Source organism: Diuraphis noxia, unplaced genomic scaffold (genome assembly GCF_037042655.1).
Source record: "Diuraphis noxia isolate RWA-SAM2 unplaced genomic scaffold, SU_Dnox_SAM2 contig0005, whole genome shotgun sequence".
Taxonomy (NCBI): domain Eukaryota; kingdom Metazoa; phylum Arthropoda; class Insecta; order Hemiptera; family Aphididae; genus Diuraphis; species Diuraphis noxia.
The window spans coordinates 17,533,569-17,546,620 of record NW_028301715.1 but is presented as its reverse complement, the minus strand read 5'-3'; the positions used below and the strand labels follow the sequence as shown (position 1 = coordinate 17,546,620).

The window sequence follows — 13,052 nt, the reverse complement described above, 5'->3', positions numbered from 1 at the left end:
CTAAGATTTGAAAAATTAATACAAGGCTCCTAAAATAGTTTTACAATAGAATTTGAAAATAAAATAAATATATAGTCACACATTTTTTTTATAAGCATTTACAGTTCAAATTTTGACTAAATACATAAAAATTACGGCAATGTTCAAATTATCTTAGATCAAAATTCATAAAAGTTTTTCTTTTTAATTCTAAGATTTGAGAATTTAATACAAGGCTCATAATATAGTTTTGCAATAGCAGTTGAAAAATAAAAGAAATATATAGCCACATTTTTTTTTTACATGCATTCAAATTTTAATTTTGACAATATACGTAAAAATTACGAAAATTCGTAAATTATTTTATTCTAGAAATTCATAAAAAATTTTCCTTTTAAACCTAAGATTTGAAAATTTAATACAAGGCTCCTAAAATATTTTTACAATAGCAGTTGAAAAATACAAGAAATGTATAATCACATTTTTTTTTACAAGCATTTAAATTTTAATTTTGACAACACATACGTAAAAATCGCAAAAATTCGCAAATTATTATAAGCTAGAAATTCGTAAAAAAATTTCTTTTTAAATCTAAGATTTGAAAATTTAATACAAGATTCCTTACAAATTTGTCAATCTTTATCACAAAAAAAAATGTCCACCGGAAATTCAAATAAAATTTTTATTAGCATTTGAATTTCAAATATTGACAAAAATTTGTCAAAACCATGAATATTTGCAAATTATTTTGTAGTTCAAAATTCATAATATTGTTTGTATTTATATCTAAGGTTATAAAATTTAACACCAAGTTTTCCACAAGTTTTGCTTCAAATAGCTATAGATAAAATTTGAAGTGTCATTATAGGAAAAATGTTTTGAGCGTTTGAGTTTTAAATTTTTATTAAATCGCGTAATGATAACGATTTATCCTAAACCCAGGTATTCGTATATATAAGGTATTATGAATTATAATAACTACATGATAACTACACTAATTGATTAACCATGCCTTATGCAAAATGCGTCTTAATCGAAAAATAAAATATTTGTTTCAAAATAGAATATATGACAATATTTAAATATAATATATCCTATACTAACAAATCATCTCCGTTCAGAATCGTTTTTGGTATACAATGATACCTATCATTGCATTCAAATTTAATCCCATCCATTACAGTAACTGAGTAACCTACTGTACAGCAGAGTGACATCCACGACTTACCCGCTTTTATTTAAATAGTTATCTTTATCTGTGAAATTGTGATTAAAATAAATATGTCACAATATATTTCCAGTTTATCATTTATTATTCTTGGGTAATTCAGTATGTCCAATTTATTAGTCGATATTACGACATTTCGATAATTTAATAAATGATTAGGGCTCAAAGTACAATGGCAATCTTTAATTAATTGTTATTTATGTTGTAACCTTGGGTTCAACGATATCAAATTTATGACTAGCTCCTGGTCTTCACAATTATTGAAAACATTTTGAAAACCACCAATACTCTGAGAAGATGTATCTCGCAAACCAATTTACGAAAAATAAAAATGTTAACGCGTAAATTCATAATAAAATTGGGGTTATTAATACATGATATTTTTACTATATGTTACCATTTGAAAATCAAAAGTTGATAGTGATTTCACCAATAAATAAAAGGGTAAAAAAAATTAAAATTTTATATGGTTTTAGAAAAACATAAACATAGAAGTTTAAAAAAAAAAATAATTAAAAAAAGTTAATACTTTTCGAGATATTTAGTGCACCTACCCACTTAAAAGAATCACCCTGTATTTAGTCATCATTGTAAGATTATAAACTAATAAGTAAATCAAAAATAATAATTTATATCCATATGCTAAAATATTTTATAATTTAATATGGATATGATATTTTAAGACATAAGTTATTGCATTTAAAAAGACATTGAAAATCATTTAGTTTAAATTTATATAAAATATTCATCTCTATGACTGAAGTTTGAAAATTTAGTTGAAAATGCATGTCTTAAGTTTAAACATTTTTTTTTCACACATGATTTCTTTCTAATAAATTTACCAACTAATAATAATCACAATAAAACATATAAATGTAGTTCAAATTTAGTTGACAATTAATTTTTAATGTAAAAGAATTAATTTTGATTCTGTCAATAAACATGTAAAAAAAATGTATACAAGATCCCAAATAATCTGATATTTTGTCTGTTGAATAATATAATTTTAAAGAGGTATTTTATTCATGGATTCTGGAAACTTAGACGTTATAGTATATTAATGCATATAGTATTTATACTACAATTCTATTTACCCCATTCAACATAATGTCAGAATTGAATTAAAACAGTGGTGGCTTCAACTTTTTTCCCCTCGGATCACGTTTAATATTTTTACACCACCCAACCTTAAATATGGTTATTAGTTATTAGTTATTAGTTATTACTGTACATTATCTACTGAGTACACATTACAGTTATATATTATATTTATTATTTATAATTTAATGTTTAAATTACCAACCAGCAAAATACTTCAGTCTACTTTTTCCAACCACCCATCCACCCATTAATATTTTTGTGAATCACATGATTCAAATAAGTAGTATGAAAAGGCCGCTCCGAGTGACCCCCCGCTTCACCCCCCCGCCCTCCCATCAGCGCCACTCTGCGCCACCTTGCGCCACCCCCCCAACCCCTCCCCCACCCTTCTGCGCCACCCTGCGCCACCCCCCGCTTCAGCCCCGCACTACTGCCTGCGCCACCCTGCGCCACCCCCCCCACAACCCCTCCCCGCCCTTATGCGCCACCCCCCGCTTCACCCCACCATCTGCCTGCGCCACCCTGCGCCACCTACGTCATAGACGCCCGGCCACCGGGCCACCCCCTCCCCCCACACCCCACCAGCACCACCTACGTCATAGACGTCTGGCCGCCTGCGCTACCCCCTCCACCACCTCCAGCATGTACCACGCCACCCGCGTCATAGACGTCCGGCCACCTGCGCCACCCCCCCGCTTCACCCCGTCTTCAGCCTGCGCCGCCTTGCGCCACCTACGTCATAGACGCCCGGCCACCGGACCACCCCCTCCCCCGCACACCTCCCGGCAGCGCCGCCCACGCCGTAGACACCGGGTTAACCCCTCCCTCACCCCCGCTTCACCCCACCCGCGCCACGACGTCGCGCGCGGCGCGCTCTGTCCGCGACGCGGTCTCGCTTATCGGACGCCGCCGCGCGGACGCCGCCGTGACATTTCACCACCGCCGGTGGCGCCATCTATCCGCCGATTCTGTAACGCGGTTTTTCGACGCATACATACACAAAAACATATACATATATGCATTAAAACACATACTAACGCAAAAAGCTATACATACATGTGTAAAAACATATACATTATGTACATAATGTACGAAAACATATACATATATGGTCAAAAACCTATACATACATGGGTAAAAACATATACATTATGTATATAATGTGCGTAAACATATACATATATAGTCAAAAACATATACATTATGTACATAATGTGTGAAAACATATACATATATAGTCAAAAACCTATACATTATGTACACACATGTGTAAAAACATATACATATATATAGTTAGCGGGATGTCAAGTCAGATATTAACGCGATTAAATTGTTAAACATAATTTTATTCAATGAAAATATATATACAGATATTATATAGATATATACAGTGTAATAATGAACATTGATTTAGCTGCATGTTAGCCGACGACGTCATACGATTCCGATTTACATATACGGACTTGACTATTATCATAACGATTGTCACGATTGATATTGTTAAATTCATTTTTAACGTTCTCGATAAATTGTGCGCCTTTATATAACAGTACAAATACGCATTCGGGATTATGCACGGCGTGTTGCTGCCACACTTCATCATTTTCCTCCCATTTTCCCAACAATAAGCCGCAGTAATGACATTGTACCAAGTCGCGGGTACCGGTATAAGTGAAGCCGCATTCGGCCAGCGAATATTTATCTTGGCGCGACCGCGTTGGATGTGAATCGTATGTTTTCAGTCTCGATAAAAACGTTGTATACTCGGGATACTCGGGATTCGAGTTCTCGTGCACCAAACGCACTAGTGATCGGCAATCGGCCGAACGTTTTAATAAATTCATTTTAATACTTTGTAGAAAAATATTATTATAATAAACCACTGATAATTCGTTTTAGCTGCTTGATCGCGTATAAGACACTTGCGGTCGGTGTAACGGTCTCACAGTAACTGCAGACGACGACTGTATACTATACGGTATTCGTTCTCGCGCGAAATAATAGCCACAAAAATAATATAAAATATTTGAATAGTAAATACAACGTTGAGTAGTTATTCCCCAGTTATCAGATACCCTGCCGCCGTGCCGCCGCGCCGTTGTTGTTGACCGCGCAAATGCGCGGTATGATACCGCCGCCACTAACACTGCTAACACATGTTGCACGATGCGCATATTTCGTGTGTAAATTATATATACATATATATAGATATATAGATATATATACCATATAATATACCCCGATGCTGAGCGCTGGTAAATCTTAGCGGGCGATTTGTTCTTAAATCGAAATGACAGCGGCTCCGTTCAGATCTCAGATCAGACGGCCTACAGAGTTTAAACACGTTTCACGTCCTTGCTTATATTCGTCTCCGCGTCTACATTTTATAATTATTTTAAAACGTTGTTCGTATTACATTCTCGAAAATGTTTAACTGTGCGATATGTGATAAAGTTTACGTTCATAAGCGCGATCTGAACAGGCACGCTAAAGCCCACGACGGATCGACGAATTCGTGCGGGATATGCCTCAAGACGTTCACCCGCCGAGACAAACTCAGTATTCACGTGCAAAACCGTCATAGTAAGTACATTTATTATTATTACGACGTTCAGCCGAAAAAACCTCATTGTTATTAATATAGTCGGGAAAACTAACATTGTTGAATTATCGTCATTTCTTGAATACCTATGTATTATTAATTTTTAAATCGCTTTTTGTATAATGAAAAATTAGAATTCTACACATATGACGTTTTTTCGGATCAACAACGTTTTGCTTAACTCGGGGTTAATAATTAAATTATTTTTAAAATATAGTGATCGCTAAAAACACTCCCGAATTCCACAGCGCTGTACGAGTAGGCGGTTCAATGGGTAAATATTATTTTTCTCTTATAAATATAAATAAATATAAATACTAATAATAATAACGACGCTATCTTAATACTAATAATAAATGTTAGGTCGCGCATCAGTCATAAATTGGGCACCCCCAGCCACTACCCCGCACGCTCGACCGGATGTTCAACCTTCGACGGTCATCTTGAGTGACCGTCGTCGCCGTGCGGACACATCTACTCCCCCGCCTCAAGCCTCATCTTCATCGTCCGCCCGCACACCGGTTATCGTCACCCCGTCACCCGCACAGGCTACCGTCAACCCGCCCGATGCAAGATCCCTCGTGACCTCCGCACTACCACTTTCACTTTCACTACCGTCCATCGAGGAAGGCGGACCTCACACGGAAAATACTAATAAAAATATCAAACGTAAAAGGGCTCGAATGCAAAGGGTTAATACGCCCGGCTTTATTGAGATCGAGTCATCGCATAATCGGGCAATCGTATGGTTTTTTAGAAAAAATGTAGATAACGTTGTCAGTTATCGCGCTTTTCTCAACTCAATAGAGACGGAATTAATCGCTAAATTACGCGAGTGCTCGCGTATTAACCCTATTAAATACAATCTTAAATTAGAGGCCACATACGTAATACCAAACTTGGACAATTCTGCTCAAAATCGAGCGTTTAAAACTACAGCCCGCGAACTCTATGCGCACAGCAATGTCGAGGGTTTGGTGGATCGCGATTTCGCATCGCTCCAGGCCGAAGAAGATTCGTACGCCGGGAAGTACAGCGGGTTCGCCTTATCGTGTATCGACGGATTGCTCTTGGGTGTGTACGAGTATACACCTATGGGGGGATCGTCGTACTTACCGTTGCCGGAAAGTATTCTGAGTCGGGAGGCGGTTGTTAACCCTCAGAATATCGACCGCCGATGTTTCAAGTGGGCGATCCTCGCCAAACATGTGTTTAGCGATCGCACACGAGTGGGCGCGAATTATTTGAGGGAAGAGCATCGTTAAGACTTTTCTACGTTGTCAACTCCCACCCCCGTGTCGGAGATACAAATATTTGAGAGGTCAAATCCGGGTACGACAGTAAATATATACGGTGTAAGAAATTGTGTAGAATATAAAAAAAATAAAAAATCTGTCGCACAATCTGTCGCATACCCACTGCGCGTCGCAGAGGAGGAAAAGTCAAACCATTTCGACTTACTACTAATCACCGGAGAGGGTGGTAATAATCACTATGCATATATTTCGAATTTTTCGCGCCTAGCCAGCCCGCAAAAAAATAATCATCAACATCACTTATTTTACTGCAAACGGTGCTTCGCCAGTTTTGAGGACCGCCCGTTAAAATATAAATTGCACGGCGAGCGGGCGTTGGCGGAGCATCGCTTGTTGTGCGGCGAGCACAAACCGATTGTTCCTTTGATGCCGAAAGAGGGAGATACGCTGAAATTCGAGGCGTGGTGTAAGACGGAGCGGTTGCCGTTCGTAGTGTACGCAGACTTCGAAGCCTTATTACTGAAAACGGACAGGAAACAAGGCGCGAATACCACTGCAATACACGATCACCATCCAATGAGCTACGGGTACCATGTTGTCGCGGCGGAGGGCATACCGATAGAGTTGTTTGACCAGTTCGACATACCGAGGGCTCCTGTCATTTTCCGCGGCTCGGCGTCCGAGGACGATGTGGCCCAGCGTTTTGTCCGCGACGTCCTCGATGTGGCCGATAGAATAGCCAGATTATATAAGGAAGTCAACGTGCCTATTATTATGAGTGTTGAGGATTGTCGTGTGCACGACGCCAAGATTACGTGTGACTTGTGCAGTTGTGCGTTTAGCGAACGCAATTGTAAAACCGCGCATCACGATCACTTGTCGGGACGTTTTTTAAAAACGTTATGCAACACGTGCAACCTCAAACTGAAAACACCAAATTTCGTGCCGTGCTTCCTGCATAATCTGTCGAACTACGACGCACATTTTATCGTGACGAATTTAGCGAACGAAGGCGACACTAACCGAATATCGGTAATCGCGAACACTGAGGAGAAATATATTTCGTTTTCGAAATATATAAACAACACGTTTTCCGTCAGGTTTATAGACACGTGCCGGTTCATGGCGTCGAGCTTGGCACACTTGGCGGAGAACCTCTCCTCCGCTAACTTTGATAAGTTTCGCGAAGTCGCGAAAGTGTTCGCCCCGTCGGAGATGTCGTTGGTCACGCGAAAAGGCGTGTATCCGTACGAATACACGGATTCGTGGAATAAATTACAAGTACCATCGTTACCGGATAAGTTTCTATTCTATAGCGCGTTGACGGAGACGCACGTGTGCGACGAAGACTACGATCACGCGACTCGGGTTTGGAACCATTTCGGCTGCACGACGCTCGGCGCTTATAGCGATCTGTATCTTAAAGTCGATGTGTTGTTAAGCGCCGACGTGTTCGAGAATTTCAGGGATATATGCATGACCACATATCACCTGGACCCAGCTCAATACTACACGTTGCCCGGCTTCAGCTTTGATTGTATGTTGAAACTTACGAAAGTTCAACTTTCACTTTTGGATGATTATGAGAAAGTTCTCTTTTTGGAGTCCGGTATGCGCGGTGGCTTGGTGCAGGCCAGCAAGCGTCACGTGCGTGCAAACAATCCCGAGACGCCTGGATACAACGCCGACGAACCCAGCACGTCCCTCATATACTTAGATGGTGATTATAAAATATAAATTATATATTGTCGTGTATAAATTGATCAATTTTTTCACTTTCTAGCAAACAATTTGTACGGGTACGCGATGTGTAAATATATACCGATTAGCGATTTTGTATGGTATCCAGGAAACCCGGAAGTTGCACTCGACCAGCTACAATGGATGCGCGAGACGGATGACATTGGTAGATTTTACGAAGTTGACATTTCGTATCCTCAACACCTACACGCCGTCCACAATGATATGCCGTTCCTGCCGCACGCTAGCATACCGCGCGGGTCTACCGTCCGAAAGTTGATGGTGACATTTATGCGAAAAGAACACTACGTGGTTCATTATATGAATTTACAACAAGCCATGGCCCACGGCGTCGTAGTAGAAAAAGTGATTATTTATATTATTATTATTATTATTATTATGTGCATACTCATCTTATTACTTTTTTCGTGCAATTCAGACGCACCGAGTATTGGAGTTCCGACAATCACCATGGCTGGCCCCGTACATAAATCTAAACACCGAATTACGTAAGCGGGCGACTAACAAATTCGATGAAAAGTTTTTTAAAGATTTAAACAATTCGGTGTTCGGTATGTTATTCATAAATTTTGCGGAAAAAAAAATACATTTTTTTTTTTTTTCTGAACTTTGAACTACTTAAACTTTACATAACGTCTACTGTGTGTATGTAGGGAAAACCATGGAAAACATGCGCCGTAGACTCGACTTGGAGCTTGTTTCGTGCCCGCGCAGAATGCGGAAGCTCATAAATCGACCGACGTTCAAATATTGTACGACTTACAACGAAAATCTCTCGGTGGTCACCCAACACGGCAAAGAAGTGGATTTCTGCAAGCCTATCTACATAGGATTTACCGTACTAGAACTTAGTAAAGTTTTAATGTACGGATTTCATTACGACGTCATGAAGCGTCATTATGGAGATAGGATCGAGCTGTTGTATACCGATACTGGTGCGTTTACATACGTATATGCATTCTTGAAATAATATATCTATTATATTATATTATATTATATTATAATATTATATTTTATGTTTCAGATTCGCTTTTCTATCAAGTGTCGACTAAAGATTTTTACGACGACTTGATCAACAATCCGAACCTTATGCGGCACATGGACACATCTAATTTACCGACCGATCACAAGGGTTATGCGGCCTCAAGAAAAAGGATTCCAGGATTATTCAAGGACGAGACCGCTGGCAGAACTATTTATGAATTCGTCGCGCTGCGCGCAAAGTCATATGCCTACGACGTGGAACACGAAGTCAGCATCCGTGCGAAAGGCGTCATGAGACACGTGATCAGGAATCACCTCACGTTCGCCGATCATAAGCGTTGTTTATTCGCCGACCTGGACGTCGACGTAGAATCCGATGAACGGGACGACGAGTTTGACGCGAGCACGGGGAAAATGATCGCGGTCGACTCTGCGAGGTTAGCTGTTGCGCGGATACATCAAAACGCCTCAACTACCGCGACTGCGCATTCCCCAACACCATCACCCGTACATCCGTCGCACGCTTATAGTTGTATGTCTTTTACGCCGTATAGAGAAAATGTCTCTATACGGTCGTTTAAGCATGAAATTCGAACTATTAAAACTATGAAACTGGTATTGAACAGATCGGACGATAAACGCCATATTCTAGCCGATAGAATAAATACACTCGCGCACGGACACTATCGCGTAAATAATTATTGAATTTGTCCTATTAATTATTATTATTATTATTATTGTATAGCTGTTAATATAATATAATACCATTTTAAAATTATCATAATTATTTTTATTATTATTATTTTGGTACTACGCGTTGTAAGAAGCACTTAGCCTTATCACGAGGCGTGTATTCCTGTGTATTACTCGGTATTATTATTATTATTATTATTTTTTAAATACCTATTAAAACCGATTTTTCGTAGAATACCAATTATAATGATTATAACACCTAAAAAATATATATTATTTAATACTACTTATAATTTATATTTATATACATACGCATATCACATAAATATGATTCACCTCATTAAATGCGTATAATATGTATTATATATATATATATTTAATTTAAAACCTCTTATTTCGACGAAACTATTTATATTATAAAACTTGTTAAATATATATAATATATCATTAGTTTGTATCGATTAAAAACTTATTAACACTATAGGATCGGAATAAAATATAAATAAGAATCGCTCGTAGTTAAAGCACTTAACATCATCGCGAGACGTGTATTTCTGTGTATTAGTTAATATTACGTATTATTAATATGTAATATTATAACCTGCGAATGTACCTATTACGCGCCTCATGTTTCAACGTATGCTGTACTGCGTTAAATATATTTTATAAACTATACATCATCCCTTAAAAAATATACACACGTGTACTGCGCCTGATATTATCCTTCTGAGGTTAAATATATACATTCGAAGTAGCTTGAGTTACTCATTACTCCTTATTTGAAAAAATAAAAATAAACAGTTCTTATCTCTGAACATACTTGGTCGACTTTATACCACGGTCTTGAAAATATTATTTTTTTAAATCGCCGCTCATCCGCACTGTGATAAGGCATCGATCAGATGTAGTGAAAATTTATATGCCGTCGCGTGAGAGTCCGGTATCGATTCAGTCAGCCTCTAGAGCTGAGCATTTGTGATCGTGTTCTAATTTAATATATAATAATATGTCGTCGTTGTCGTGTTCATTTTTTGATGATGTGCCCGCACCTCGATGCAGGGTAAGTTTTTTTTCTCAACCAAAATTTTGTACTACTCTAATATTTTATTTTTAGTCACCGCAATTATTCGCCGAAACGTACAATCTGACAGACTACACACTACGTGTAGCCGAATACGGAGGCCCGGACACCGGTTATTCACTCGGGTTTAATGCTGGCCAACGTTTTCCGTGGACATCACCCGATTCGAGGTCGCCATCTTCATGCGGACAACACCTTCCGTGGAAGCCATCCGACCCGAATCAGACGCCAATACAAAATATGTTATCCGGACGACTCTGGGTCGACGAAATATTAAGTGAGTATTAATATATATAAATAAAATTACTATCGTTTTATAAAAAATCTCGCATCATGTTTTTAGACGATGCCCAATCTTTTCACTTAAGCGGGTACGAGTGGGGTTACGACGAACGCGTATACCGCAAAGTCCATTGGAAGAAGAAAATTATATCCAATTGCAGATATTTAATGTAAAATAATTTAGCGCGAATAAAATATTACTATTATTATATATATATACTGAATTTTTTTTTTTTTTTTTTTTATTATTATTCTGTAGAATACTAATTATTATTATTATTATTATGTCACCGAGGCTGCAAAAACAATATTGCGTGCTCCGTAAGATTATTATTATATGCAAATATTATACGACTCCTTAAATGCGTATCGATATTATTAAATAAAATATGCTGGCCCATAAACTGGCCCATCTCGGCGAGAATAATTTTATACATATTTATATATATATATATATATATATAATTATTTTATGCGACTCATTAAATGCGTAAAATATACCAATATTATTATTATTATTAACATTATAGAGTCGAGATAAAATGTAAAAAAGAACATATTTTTAAACATTTTTATTGAAAATATTAAAACATAAAAATAATATTACCAATAATTAAAAACGATGAAGTGTATAATCCTGAATGCGTATCGGTGATATTATATAAAGGCGTGCAATTTATTGAAAACGTTAAAAATAAAATTAATAATATCAATCATTATAGCCAAGTCCGTATATCGGAACCGTATGACGCCGTCCGTTAACACTTAGCTAAATGGCTATTAATAAGCTACAGCTATTACACCGCACTCTATATAATATCTGTATAATATACATTTTCATTGAATACAATTATATTAAACAATTTAATACTCGACTTGGTATCCCGTTAAAGTATATATATATTATATATTCGCAGACAGATGGTACATATTATATACATATAATATATATATAACACGTCTTTATTATGCATATTATGATATTATTGTACACGGTCGGCGGCGGCGGCGGCGACGGCGGCGGCGGTGACCAATGGTCGGAATGTCTAGATCTAGTAGGACGTTGAATAAAACTATATTTAACAATTTAATCGCGTTAATATCTGACTTGGCATCACGCTAACTATATATGTATATGTTTTTACACATTTATGTATATGTTTACGCACATTATGTACATATGTATGTATAGCTTTTTACCATGTATGTATATGTTTATGCACATTATATACATAATGTATATGTTTTCATACATGTATGTATAGCTTTTTGCGTTAATATGTGTTCTTATGCATATATGTATATGTTTTTACATATGTATGTATAGCTTTTTACCATGTATGTATATGTTTATGCACATTATATACATAATGTATATGTTTTCATACATATATGTATAGCTTTTTGCGCTAATATGTGTTCTTATGCATATATGTATATGTTTTTACATATGTATGTATAGCTTTTTACCATTTATGTATATGTTTATGCACATTATATACATAATGTATATGTTTTCATACATGTATGTATAGCTTTTTGCGCTAATATGTGTTGTTATGCATATATGTATATGTTTTTACCCATGTATGTATAGGTTTTTGACCATATATGTATATGTTTTCACACATTATGTACATAATGTATATGTTTTTACACATGTATGTATAGGTTTTTGACTATGTATGTATATGTTTACGCACATTATATGCATAATGTATATGTTTTTACCCATGTATGTATATGTTTACGCACATTATATACATAATGTATATGTTTTTACCCATGTATGTATAGGTTTTTGACCATATATGTATATGTTTTCGTACATTATGTACATAATGTATATGTTTTTACACACGTATGTATAGGTTTTTGAGTATGTATGTATAGGTTTTTGACCATATATGTATATGTTTTCGTACATTATGTACATAATGTATATGTTTTTACACATGTATGTATAGCTTTTTGCGTTAGTATGTGTTTTAATGCATATATGTATATGTTTTTGTGTATGTATGCGTCGAAAAACCGCGTTACAGAATCGGCGGATAGATGGCGCCACCGGCGGTGGTGAAATGT

General features: G+C 36.8%; 2 protein-coding genes across 2 annotated transcripts; both read left to right on the top strand.

Annotated features, from left to right (window-relative positions):
* Positions 1-5,874: 5,874 nt before the first annotated feature.
* Positions 5,875-9,762, top strand: LOC107172457 (uncharacterized). The gene is made up of 5 exons (XM_089228662.1): positions 5,875-7,886; positions 7,950-8,272; positions 8,346-8,478; positions 8,581-8,862; positions 8,952-9,762. The coding sequence occupies exons 1-5, from the start codon at positions 6,593-6,595 to the stop codon at positions 9,614-9,616; spliced, it is 2,697 nt and encodes an 898-aa protein (XP_089084788.1). The 5' UTR covers positions 5,875-6,592; the 3' UTR covers positions 9,617-9,762.
* An 848-nt stretch (positions 9,763-10,610) lies between these two features.
* LOC149054996 (uncharacterized) lies at positions 10,611-11,141 on the top strand. The gene is made up of 3 exons (XM_089229484.1): positions 10,611-10,664; positions 10,719-10,962; positions 11,029-11,141. The coding sequence occupies exons 1-3, from the start codon at positions 10,611-10,613 to the stop codon at positions 11,139-11,141; spliced, it is 411 nt and encodes a 136-aa protein (XP_089085610.1).
* Positions 11,142-13,052: the final 1,911 nt, after the last annotated feature.